This window comes from Phodopus roborovskii, unplaced genomic scaffold, assembly GCF_943737965.1.
Source record: "Phodopus roborovskii unplaced genomic scaffold, PHOROB, whole genome shotgun sequence".
Taxonomy (NCBI): Eukaryota; Metazoa; Chordata; class Mammalia; order Rodentia; family Cricetidae; genus Phodopus; species Phodopus roborovskii.
Window position 1 is genome coordinate 50,512 of NW_026125032.1, and position 13,216 is coordinate 63,727.

General features: G+C 43.0%; 1 protein-coding gene across 1 annotated transcript in view; it reads left to right on the forward strand.

Annotated features, from left to right (window-relative positions):
- Window positions 1–290: 290 nt before the first annotated feature.
- The window catches only part of LOC127234837 (sodium-coupled neutral amino acid transporter 9), a 59,700-nt gene continuing 46,774 nt past the window's right edge, over window positions 291–13,216 (forward strand). Inside the window, exon 1 of the mRNA XM_051202266.1 lies at window positions 291–400. Coding sequence (XP_051058223.1) covers window positions 291–400 — 110 coding nt within the window. The remainder of the gene's footprint in view (window positions 401–13,216) is intronic.

Sequence of the window (13,216 nt, forward strand, 5' to 3'; positions counted from 1 at the left end):
AAATTCAGAAATTTCAAATTGGTAATATTTCTGATAAATATATCAATCGTAGACCTCATTTAAGTCATGATGGCTTTATATCTATAATCCAAGGCTTGCCTAAGAGTTATAGACCAACCTGGGTAACAGTGAACCATCTTCAAAAATGATACCTTCTGCAAATTCCCATACTTTCTGATTTCTTTTGCATGCAAATATAATAAAATAGCAAGATGTTTTTAAGATTAAACTGAATTAACTTTTTCCTGTGTTTTAGGACTAACTTCCTCAGTGCCTAGAATCTAAGAAAAATGGCAAGTGTGGATAGTGATTCTAGGCATCTTATTGCTGAAGGAGACCTTGAAGTAAATCCTGGACCCATGAATATCCAGTTTGATTCATCAGATCTAAGATCGAAAAGGTAAGACTTGGTGCATCTATCTCATAGTTAAAGCTTCCAGTTACGACATAATAAGTTACAGCCATAAATCAATGGAATTGGTAATGCAATACCCATTTTCTTACAGACTTATAGATATATGTGTATATGATGATACGAACACTGTTTCCTAATTTACATAGTTTTGTATTTTGGATTAAACTCAACAGGTCTGTTTTATTCAAGTAGGATGCATTTATAAAATTGACTCAGCTATGTGTCGATTACCCACTTCATGCAAAGTAATCAGATGCTAGAGATAGAAAAGGGATAGTCTTTGCCTTTGTTGACTTTAAATGCCTGCAGATAATGTAAAATAATTTGAGATTAAATAATCTTTCAATTTATAACTGGAAACTTAAAAAAAAAAAAAGTCTCCTGGAAAAAATGTAGCAGTGAGTTCAGTAAAGTAGTCACTGGGTGGAAAGGAGCTGCAGTAAGATGCTTCTCTGCAAACATGGGGATTTGAGACTGCATCCCAGCAGCCACAGAAGCTGCATGTGAGCCCATGCACGCCTTTAAACGCCAGTATGTAGGAGGCAGAGACTGGAGGATCAGTAGGATTGGTGGCTGCCAGCCTAATCCAAAAGACATGAGTTCCAGGTCGATGAGAAGACCATTGCCTTCCTCTGGCTCCCATGCACGTGCATAGTTGTAGGCACACATACCCAAAGTGGTTACTTACAAAATAGGCAAAAATAAGATAAAAAATGATGGGACACACCTATCATCTAGCACTCAAGAGGCAGAGGCAGGAGGGTTTGGAGATTAAGGCCAATGCGGCTACCCAGTGATGCCTTGTCTATTTAAAAATAAACAAACAAACAAAACCAAGGAACTAGCAAGATGGGTTAGCAGGAAAAGGCATTTGCCTCTAAGCCTGACTTCTTGATTTAGATGCCCAGGACTCACATGATAGAGGAAGAGAACTTACTCAGTGTAAGTTGTCCTCTGACCTCCAAATATGCACAATAGCACTCGAGTGTACATACATACTGGATAAACAAATAAACATAAAAGAAATTTTAAGATAAATAGCCTTCTGGTGAGAAAATTAGCAAGAAAAATAGAAAATATACTTTAAGTAGTTTCAACAGGATTGTACAAAATCTATGGGAAAACTAAAATGTTCCTGAAAGATGTAAAATAGGATTTGCAGTATTTCATCAAACCTGAGATGCTATTGGTTGTGAATTATATTTAAATTATACAAAGCTGGGCATAGTGGTGCACACCTTTAATCTCAACACTTGTGAGGTAGAGGTGGGCTGATCTCTGTGAGTTCAAAGCCAGCCTGGTCTACAGAATGGATTCTAGGACATCCAGAGCTACATAGTGAGACCCTGTCTTCAACAGAATAGGATGGATGATAGATAGATAGATAGATAGATAGATAGATAGATAGATAGATAGATAGAATGAAAATATACAAAAAGGGGATGGAGAGAGAGAGCTCAATGGTTAAGAGCACTGACCATTCTAGAGGACCTGGGATCTGATTCCTAGCACTTACATGGCGGCTCACAACCATCTGTATGTAATTCCAATCCCAGGAGATCTGACACCCTCTCTGGCCTCCTTCAGTACTAGGCATGAACATAATGCACAGACATTCTTTCAGACAAAAAAAAAAAAAAAAAGATCATTTCAAAAAACTTAACACACACACAAACACAATGGGTCTATGTGATACACACACACACATATATATATGAAAACTGCACTTGGAATGTTTGCTTTGTATTCACTGAAAGAACTCTTGGCCATATTTGTTATTTTCAGTAATATAGACAAAGTGCATTGGTTAGCTCACGGACTTTGGACTGACAGCCGGGGAACCTGCATGGGACCGAATAGACGCTCTGAGTGTGGGTGACAGTTGTGTGGCTTGATCTGTTGGGCTGAGGGGCGGGGAGGAGCCCTGCCAGGGGCAGCAGGACCTACCCTGGGTGCATGGAGCCTGTTCCCTATGGTACACCTTGCTCCGCCTTGATATTGGGGGCAGGGGCTTGGTCCTGCCTCAACTTGGTATGCCAGCCTTTGTTGATTCCCCAAGGGAGGCCTTTACCCCCTCTGAGGAGTGGATGGGGGGTCGAAAGGGGGAGGGGAAGGGAGGGAGGGGATTGCGGTTGGTATGTAAAATGAAAAATATTTTTTAAATAAAAAAAGAAAAACAGGAAAAGGGATATTGTATTATAGTATTGAAGCATCACGCTTAGGAAACCTGATTCTTCTGGGTCAGTTTTCCATTTAGAGTCATCAGACAGGTGGTGTGCCCCAACCCTCCACGCCTCACCCCAACCCCAGTGCAGAACTGTCCTGTGGCCTACAGACGTGGAGACCGATGCAGCCCCTTTGAGCTTCCTGGGCAGCAGAGGCCGCCTGCAGGTTTCCACACTTGCACTGTCGTGGTTGTCCCAGAATGTATCACGGGAGGTCCTCTCACATGTGATTCCCAATCTTCCTCGGATGCTTCTTCAGTGGTTTGACTGAAAGGCCAGGGCTGACGCCAGAAATCGCCACCACTACCACCCAGTCAGCAGTGATTAAGACATGTTAAAGATTATGAGGTACCCTCATTTAGAAATGTTGAATGTGTATATTGCATACACACACACACACACACACATCAATATCAGTAAAATATGACATAAAGAAAGTCACTCTACTCCTGGTAATACTTTTTAAATTTTAATCTAGGGGAGAGGCTCTGTTGGTAATGTGTTTGTCACATGAACACGAGCACCTGAATTTGGACCTCCAGCACCCATGTAAAATTTAGGAGCTCTGGTGTGTCCCTGTAATCACTACACCAGGGAGACAGAGACAGGTTGACATCTGGAGGTCATTGGCTAGCTAGCTTAGCCAAATTGATGAGCTCCAGGTTCAGTGAGAGACCATCTCAAAGAAAAAAAAAAAAGTTAAAAGTGGAAGCAGATGAAGTAGACACACACACATACACACAGACGCACACACATGTGCACCTACAAGGAAACAAACTTTAATCCACAAATGTAGTGTGATCCTGCTCCCGATTACCAGCAGGCAGCTCTGAAGTTGCTGTATCAGCAATCTTACTACTACACACACTGGTTCCCAGTGTCAAATGATGTATGTACAGGGTTGTACAAGTTGCTAACACTGAAAGCAACTAAAAATGCCTTTTCTTCCAGAACTGAAAAACTAAATTATGGCATATTCATACAATGGAATATTGTTCATCTAATACAAAGGAGTTGGCTTTAAGATATATCAAAATGGAACAACTCTTCAACTTATTTTGTTAAAGAAATAAAGGAAATGCAGAACAGTATGTATAGTATGCCCACCATTTATGTATAAATAAATCACTACATTGTGGAAAAGACAGCAGTATGTGTAAATGAAGTCTGGGGGAGCAGAGGTGACTAGAAACTGAGCAGCTCAGGTAAGGTAGTTTGGTGAATAGTGCTGGTGGGGTACGGTAGTTTGGTGAATAGTGCTGGCAGAAACCCAACACCAATCCCATTGACGCTGGCATCCCTGCCAGCAGAATCCTAGTCTAGCCAAGAGTTGCAGCCATTCCCAGCTTAGGAGATAAGAAAGATTACTGAGCACTGGTCATGATGATATTGTTACTATTTTTCATTTTCTCTCATAGCTAAAGATGGTAGTGTGAAGTTTATCACACTAGAAAATTATTCTTGCCAATAGTAGTGGCTACTAGAAGAAACAGAGAAATTCCTATTTGAGCCTTACTTGTATAACCCAATATTAGTGACTATAAGCGCTAGTAAGTGCTGACTGGATGCTAAGAGTTCTCTTGAAACTTCTAAGTTCTGTGATAAATAATTGACCACTATGACAATAAGGCATAGGTCATTAAAGTGCATTCCATTACGATAAGTTGGCTGAGTTCAGCTCCTTGACAATTTAACAGGGTAGAGTAAATGGAAATACCTTTTCTATAATGAAACTTGTCAAAAGAAGGAATCCGCTATTTTCAATCCTGGCGTAACTGGTAAGCAGGTATGAAGGAAGGCAACCACTTGTAAAAACTTAGCAGTCCATAGTGCTTTTGCTTGTGGAATAATTCCTGTTTGAGAAAGCAGAAACTGTTTGATGAGGAAAAAATGTGTACTATGAAACATAGTTTCTGCTGAGATGCTGGCTCTCCCACTCTTAGCTGTAAGTAAAACCCAGAGACACCGTAGAAGATCCCACTTAGCGATTGCAAGGGTGCTCCTGTGGGTGCTACTTTAATGCCATCCACATAGCATGTATATAGTATAATTTGAAACTTCTTAACAGTCTGTTCGCCTTTTCACACCAGGCTTCAGTTAGCCTCAGCCGTGTCTGTAAAATGAGGACAGTAAAGCGTTTGCGTTTCTAATTTACATGGCCATATATCCCAGCTAGGTCACATCTGGGAAATAGTGTGGCTGCAGGATGAGAGTTTAGATGTTATTCTATAGTTACCGTGTGTTATTTCTCTCTCTCCCACTAGGTGGCAATCAAATCTTACATTAGTTCACATAAGACTTTTAACTGCTGTAGTCTGAAGGCTTGCATGCTTATCATTTTGGTGAAGTAGGTCTAAATCAGGTAGAGGAAGGATTTTGACATTTTAGGATGCATGTCATAAGCATTTGGGTCATTTAGGGTGTGTGTATGTGTGTGTGTCCATATATGTAGGTATGTATGTATGTATTATGTATAGTATGTATATGTGTATGTATGTATGTAAGCAAGGCCCTCTTTTCTTCTGTGCGCCTCCTATACCCGTGTGTGTGGGTGGGGATAACCTGGGCTGGGGTAGAATAAACAGTATAAATGGAAGGCCAGAAAGGCCTAGAAGTGTCCTGTGTCCTGTGTGAGGCATTACTGAGGATTAACAGACTTTCTCCAGACTTTAGAGACTGCTTACTGGTGGAGCTGGTGTTCAGGATTGCTTACTGTTTCCCACTGCTGTCTGTGCCCTGGGGAAGCTGACCATCCCAGCCAGCTTACAAAGTTAGGAAATGGTTGGTTTAAATTGTTGTCCAGTGCTGGGAATTGAACCCAAAGCCTTGCGTACGTTAGGCAAGCACTCTGCTATGGGTTGGTTCAGTTTTTAGCTGTGTCCTTCTCTTTGAATCTTCTCCTTTTCCCAGAGTTCGGAGCATTCATGCCACATGCCCCTCTTTGTAGCCCAGCATCACCCTTTAAGGCTCTAACCCCCTAAGGAGGTTTACTTTTCTCCTACACCTTAGTTACCAGCACTCAGTTCTTACATTCTTGTAGGGCTCTGTTGTCCACTTGCTACTAGAATGGAAAATGGTCTTTCTATTGGAGATGTAATCTATTACCTTTACATGGCTGTTTCCTGTGAATTTGAACCCCCAAGATTCTCAAAATACCAAATGCTAACCTACGGGCTCACGCTGCCGCAGACTGGTAACAACAGTAGGTGCCGGGGTAAGGCCCCGGGTAGAAGTGGCTGCTTCAAGCACGGAGCACGTCAAGTCCATTGTGGCGCCTTGCTCTTTAGAGTGTCTGCCAGTCTGTGCGTTTGTGAATCAGCCTCTATCTCACCCTGCCGTGATGCCGTCACTACAGCTCGGCCTAAAATGAGAGATGGACGCTTGTGGCCCGAGGAGAGAGGAAGGCTGAAGCAGTCTCCCACCTAAGGCAAAATAAAACGTTTAGAGGGTGTTGACCCGTGACAGTGATTGGAAGGGATTGCTTGATGCGTGGTGACTTTAGAGAACAACAACGAGCAGACTTTGGAGAGTGATAGACAGTGCTCTTAGCATGCACAAGGCCCTGGGTTTGATCTTAAACTCCCTAGACCAAAGGGGGGAGAGAGAGAGAGAGATTTTCCCAGGAGGGTGAGTCTGCTGAGCTCCTACGAATTACACACGAACAGCTTTAGTCGGTCAGTCTTACAGGAGAATGTGACCTCGGCTGTCGCTGCTAACGCTGCACTGTGGTGAGCTAGCTAACACACTGAATTAGTACCCTCCCCAAACCCATCTCTCCTTCCTGTTTCTCCCGCCCTCCTTCCCCTTCTTCCTCTCCCCCCCCCCCTTGACCCAGCCACCTCTGTCCTTTTCCACTTCCTCCTGTTATTTCTTTCCCTAAGAGAACTCTGTCTTTGCCGAATGCTTAAAGAAAGCCTCTTGGTCTCAGTGTCAGAGGGCGACTCTGCTACTTTGTTAGATTTACTTCTAGAAACAAATTCTTTGTTTCACTGTTTTAATTATTTTTCTTCTTCTGTCTGTCCTAGATACCCTTTCAAAGTGAGCCCCTTCGGGGTATGCCTGAGTTGTGTCTCTTTAGACATACCGGTCCTGGGTTTGTTTACTTTTTTCCACTTACTGGAAAGTCTGTCCAGAGTTGTTGTACTTTCTCCTCTCTTGCTGACATTACGAAGAGTAACTTGAAGATCATGGGAGCTTTGGGGGTTTGACTGATACTCCACAGGGTCAAGTCAAAGATGCCTTGTTGGGCTAAAAGACATGAAGAGCTGAGGTACAGCCTTGGTCGGTCTGCTCAGTATTAGCCCCAGTGCATAGTCAGAAGGGATTGCTGCAGTGTACAGTCGCAAAAGCGGTGAAACCAGTGGCGATAGCAAAAGATTGCTTTTAACAAATTTAAAACCAAATGCTAATAGTGATGTACATAAGACGGGTCTGGACTTACGGAGCTAGCTTCATCTGTGAAGCCCTTGCTTTACAAACAAGAGAACCAAGTTTGATCCCCACGTAATGTGGTTGGTGCAGTGACACATGCTTATAATCCCCCCCACTGTGGAGGTGGAGGTCTCTGGGGTGCGCAGGCCAGCTAGCAATGAGTCCTAAGCCACTGGGAAACCCTATTCCGAGAGCAAGGTTGGGCCTTCAAGATGGCTCAGCAGTAAAGTGCTCACTGTCAGACTGAACAGTGGATGACTCCCATCCCAGAACCTATGTGGTAGGAGAGAACTCACTCCTGGGAGTCCTTGCAAGTTACACATACACACACATGCACTCACAACACACACGCACTCACACACTCACAGACACGCACACGCACATACATGCACTCACGCAACACACACACTCACAGACACACATGTATGCATACACACACATGCACTCATGCAACACACACGCACACACTCACGCATACGCACATACACACACTCACATGCATGCACACACATGCACACACTTATGCACACACACACTCACGCAACACACACTCGCACACACTTGCACACACACATACACACACTCACATACACACTGTCACACGCACACATGCACATACACACTCACACTCATGCAACACATGCACGCATACTCACACACATACACGCACTCACACACACACACAATCATTTGCAAGATCCTTTTTTTTTTTTTGTTTTGTTTTGTTTTTCATTTTATCTTTGTTTATCTTGACACAATGTCAGTACATCCATTAAGGTTCTTTTTCTTTTACCATACATCTGATCTCTTATTCTTTAACATTGAGGTTTTGTTTCCTAATACCAGTATCTATTTACTCGTGGCTGTTTATTTACCTACAGTTCACATGAAGAGCAATTTATGATCTTTTCTTAAATCCCAACTCATTAGAAATGGAAAAAGGCATTGATCTTCGTTTATCTTTGAGGGCTGAGGCATCTACATATGAAAAATATATTTTATTGTTACATACCTTTATTTCCCTTTCCTATGTTAAAGTATTACTCAGCTATAAAAGCTAACAGACTTTAACCACACACAAGAATATGGATGAGTCTCACATACATAAAAAAAATACTGTTGTCAAAAGAAGTTAGACAGATGCCCAGCATCTGGTTCCAGCCTGCAATCTCACCTCTTGGGAGCTAAGAAGCAAGAGGGTTGTGAGTTCCAGACCAGCCTGGGTTACAGGAAATCCTGTCTTAAGATGTCAAACAAAGAAAACACTAGATAGACAATTATACTATGTATGATAATTATTCTGTCTTATGTAAAGTAAAAAGGAAGTAAAACCAAAATTCAGATGTTCATGTGTGTTTCTCAGACATGCACCAAAATGTTAGCAGTGCTTGTTTCCTTTATTCATTTAGTTGGTTTTGCAGTTTTTTGATTGACCCGAGCCTAGTAGGTACTAGGCAAATGCTGTACTACTGAGCAATGTCCCGAGCTCCTCAGCAATTATCTCTTCAGTGATGCTTACATTATCGCAACGAGAACAAAATTAAAAGTACAGCATTCTTACACTTTAGTTCCAAACAAGATATAAAACAATAAGCTGAGCCAGGCAGTGGTGGCGCCCACCTTTAATCCCAGCTCTTGGGAGGCAGAGGCAGAGGCAGGTGGATCTCTGTGAGTTTGAGGCCAGCCTGATCTACAAAGCGAGTTACAGGACAGTCAGGGCTACACAGAGAAACCCTGTCTCAGAAACAAACAGAAAGATAAGCTGGCTTTCGTCTGAATCACCTGTGCTTGTGCAGAGTGGTGCACATGGTTTCCTTCCACCCTCCTCTCCCTTCCCCTCTTGCTTATTCTTTTGCCTGATTAGGAAAGGTTTGGGAGGAGGACCATAAGGTTTCTAGAGTAGTCCCTGGAAACATAAGGGACTACAACCCCATTGCATAGAAGCAAGCATTACCAGAACTGCCCTCTGAGCCACCTCTTCTGTGATGCTTTTAGATGAGATCACAAGTATGTACAAGTTCATGTGATCCTTGCTGATCGAAATTTACATCACACAGTAGCATGTTTGTCTGCCTCTGTGTGTGTGAGTGTGGTGAGTGTGTGTGAGCGTATGTGTGTGTGTGAGAGAGAGAGGGCGTGTGTGAGTGTGTATGTGTGTGTGCATGTGTGAGTGTGTGTGTATATGTGTGTAGTGTGTGAGTATGAGTGTGTATGTGTGAGAGTGTATATGTGTGTGTGAGTGTGTATGTGTGAGTGTGAGAGTGTGTATGCGTCTGTCTGCATGTGTGAGTGTGTGTGAGTGTGTATATGTGTGTTAGTGTGTGAGAGTGTGTATGTGTGTGAGCATGAGTGTGTGAGTGCGTATGTGTGTATGAGTGTGTGAGTGTATATGTGTGAGTGTATGCGTGTGTTAGTGTGTGTATGTGTGAGTGTGTATGTTGTGTGAGTGTGTGAGAGTGTGAATGTGTGTGAGAGTGTGTGTATGAGTGTATTGTGAGTGTGTGTGAGTGTATGTGAGTGTGTGTATGAGTGTGTGAGTGTGTGAGTATGAGTGTGTGAGTGTGTATTGTGAGTGTTGTGTGAGAGTGTGAGTGTGTGTGAGAGTGTGTGAGTGTGTGAGTTGTATATGTGTGTGAGTGTGTGTGTGTGAGTGGTGAGAGTGTGAGTGTTGTGTGAGTGTGTGAGAGTGTGAGTGTGTGTGAGAGTGTGAGTGTGTGTGAGAGTGTGAGTGTGTGTGAGAGTGTATGTGTGAGTGTGTGAGTGTGTGTGTGTGTATTACTTCCCTGCCTTCCTTTTTCTATTTTCCTCCCTTTCTCTTATCATCTTTTGTACTTTATCCTTCCCATTTCCCTTTCTTCCTTCATTCCTTCCTTGGCCAACAAACATTAATTTCCTACTGTGTACCAGATGCTTTGTGCTCCCCTCTAACAAAAGCTTTAAGAACATGCTGATGCAATGGCTAAAAATACTTTTCAGAATATGTTGAGTGCATCCTGAGCCCACATTGGCAAGGACCCTGCGGGATCACAGTCCTCGGAACGCTGCTGCTGCAACTCCCATGTTTGAGCTGTGAGAATGCAAGCTGAGTGAGGCCAGGGTGTGTGCTTATAAACATCCCTAAAGGAAAGACCTGTGAATATGCTCCCTGACATAAACCTGATAATGGCTTGAGGAAGCGTCTGTTCCAGTTCTGTTCCCAAGGGGCCATGTGTGCTCAGGGAAGAGCATTTCTGGCTCTGTGAGCCTAGGGCCTCACCTTTGCCATTGTAGGGTGGAAGGTAGTACAGACACTCCATAATTGCATGAGTCTTGCCTTGTTTAAATCCAGTTTTATTTATGGTAACAGGCAATGGACCTAATTTTCTTTTTCTCCTGGGTTACTGGTCCCTGATCTAGCAGAAGGAGCTCCAGGGACTCTGGTATAAGCAGCTCCTGCTACTTCGTACTGCTGGGACCCAAGAAAATACCTATTGCTTTGTTTGTGGGGTTAAAAACTAAACTAAACTAAAATAAAATAAAGGGCCTACTCACCATAGTTTCATCCCACACCCTTAATTTCTAGTAAAAACATTTTGGGACTGGAGACACAATTTGCTTGTAGAGTACTTGCCTCAAATACACACACACATACACACATACATACATACACACACACACCATTCTAATTCACATTGCTCCTTTTATCAATCTCTAGCTCCTCCCTAAAGTTCAAACCATGGAAGCAAACCTAGAATTTTTTAAAGAGATTTATTTTTATTTTATGAGTGTTTTGGCTGCCTGTATGTATGTTTGTACAGCCACATCCATGCCTGGTGCCCATGGAAACCAGAAAAGGGGGTCAGATCCTCTGGAACTAAAGCTACATGTGGTTGTGAGCTGCCATGTGGGCCCTGGGAACTGAACCCAGGTTCTCTGGGATAACCAGTGCTATTAACCGATTAGCGACTTCTCCAGCCCCAAACTCAGGATCTTTTAACAAGCTCATCTAAAGCTTTAAACTGCTGGTCTGGAGTGGTGGCTCCACAGTTAAGGGCACTTACTGCTCCTGCAGGGGACTCAAGCTCAGTTCCCAGTACCCACGTGGTAGCTCACAACCATCAATAGTTAGTATTCAGGCGTCTGTGCTGGCCTGCCCTTGGGGTTCTGACGGGACACGCCCTCAGCTGCAGCCACTAAGAGCACCACCTGTGCACATTCTCTGTGTCCCCTTTTAAAAGGGCCCCCGCCCACCTCCCATCCCTCCCTTTCTTACTCCCCCTCTCTGTCTGCGCCCCCCCCCCCTTTCTCCTCTCTTCTGCGGCTTCTGTCTTGCAAGGCTAGTCTCCCCCTCCCGTTTCCCTAATTTAAAAAACCCTCTGCTTGAACACTGTCACACGGTGTCTTTCTCTCACACGCTGCTTTTCTTAAATTACAATACCCATAACTCCAGTTCCAGGGAATCCAACACTCTCCTCTGAACTCCATAATTACCAGGCACACTTGTGATGCACATGCATGCATAAGGCAAAACAAATAATTGCTTTCAAAATATTTAAATATTTAAAATGCTACGGGCAGAAACTAGAGCAAAAATTGATAGGTGAAGTGCCTGGTTTAAAAAAAAAAATAGCTAAACGTTTACAATACATCCTTAAGACTCTGGAGGCTGGTAGAACACATGTCAAGCATGTGTGAGATGCTGAATTCGACCCCAGTACTGAAAAAATACCTTAGAAATCACACAAAAAAGAAATCATAGTAGGGATTATTTCTAAATATCATCTTAAAATATAATTTAACATGTTTGGATATTAAATTATTCACAATTTTATTGATATTTATTGTGTATGTGATGTATGTGTATGAGTGTACATGCCGTGTTGTGCCTGTGGAGGTTAGCGGATAGTTTCGTGGGGACAGGTATCTCCTTCCACCCTTATGTGCATACAAAGGATTGAACTCAGGTTATTAGGCTTGCATAGCAAGCCCTTTACCTGACTGAGCTAAATCACTAGCCCTTGTTGACAGTTAATTAATTCAAATAGTGCTGTGGCAAGTGGTTTCAACATAAACGCTATATCATATTTTGACCTAAAAGAATCTCAGAGTACACTTATCAAAATAAGGTACCTACGTACAATGTAGGCTCTTAATACCACAAGGCAAAATTGCCTTCTAGAAAGATTATACCACTTTTCCTCCTCCTACCAGGCATGTGGAGCTCATTTCAGTATACCTTTTTTGAAAATCACTGTTTTCTTCTTCCTAAAGCATATCTTGTATTTTGCTTAGAAAACTTTGCTGCACATGAAGTTCCTTGGTAGCTACTTGAAAGAAGAGTTTCACCCTGGACCTTAGCTTCCAGCAGTCTCCTGTTATTCTAGAACTGGTCTGAGGGCAGTGTCCACATACATACAGTGACCTCTGAGCAAGCTACAGTAATATTTGACATCTGAGTTGAAGATAAAACCAGCTATCAGCACCTAAGTGATCAGTTGGTGTAGAGTATTGCTAGTGGTTATCTAAGTCCATCTACCTTTTCTTGAAAATCATGGTGGTTCGTGTGTGTGTGTGTGTGTGTGTGTGTGTGTGTGTGTGTGTGTATCTGTATAGGTGTTTGCATGTGTGCAGATAACCGACACCAGAGGTCTAGCTCAAGGTCTAGATCAAGTGTGTTCCTCTGCCTCTCTCCACTTTAGTTTTTTGAGGCAGGGTCTCTCACTGAACCTGAAGCTCATCAGTTAAGTCTGAATGGCTGGCCAATGAGTTTTCAGGATCTGCCTGTGCTCTTGGCACAGAAATTACAGGTTTATGCCACCACACACAACTTTTTTTTCCTTTTGGGTTTTCGAGACAGGGCTTCTCTGTATTGCTTTGGTGACTCTCCTAGAACTTGCTCTGTAGACCAGGCTGGCCTTGAACTCAGAGATCCACCTGCCTCTGCCTCCTGAGTGCTTTGACTAAAGGCTTGGGAGCACCACCAACACACTGCTCACACACAACTTCTTCCATGGTGCTGGGAACCAAACTCGGGCCTTCCTGCTTGTGACAGGAACTATTTTAACCCATTAAGCCATCTCCTGTCCTGGGAATTATGGTGACTTCTGAAGCTCAATGTGTAGAAGAAATGTTCTTTTAGGTTATCAATGTGTTCTGTGCTTCTATG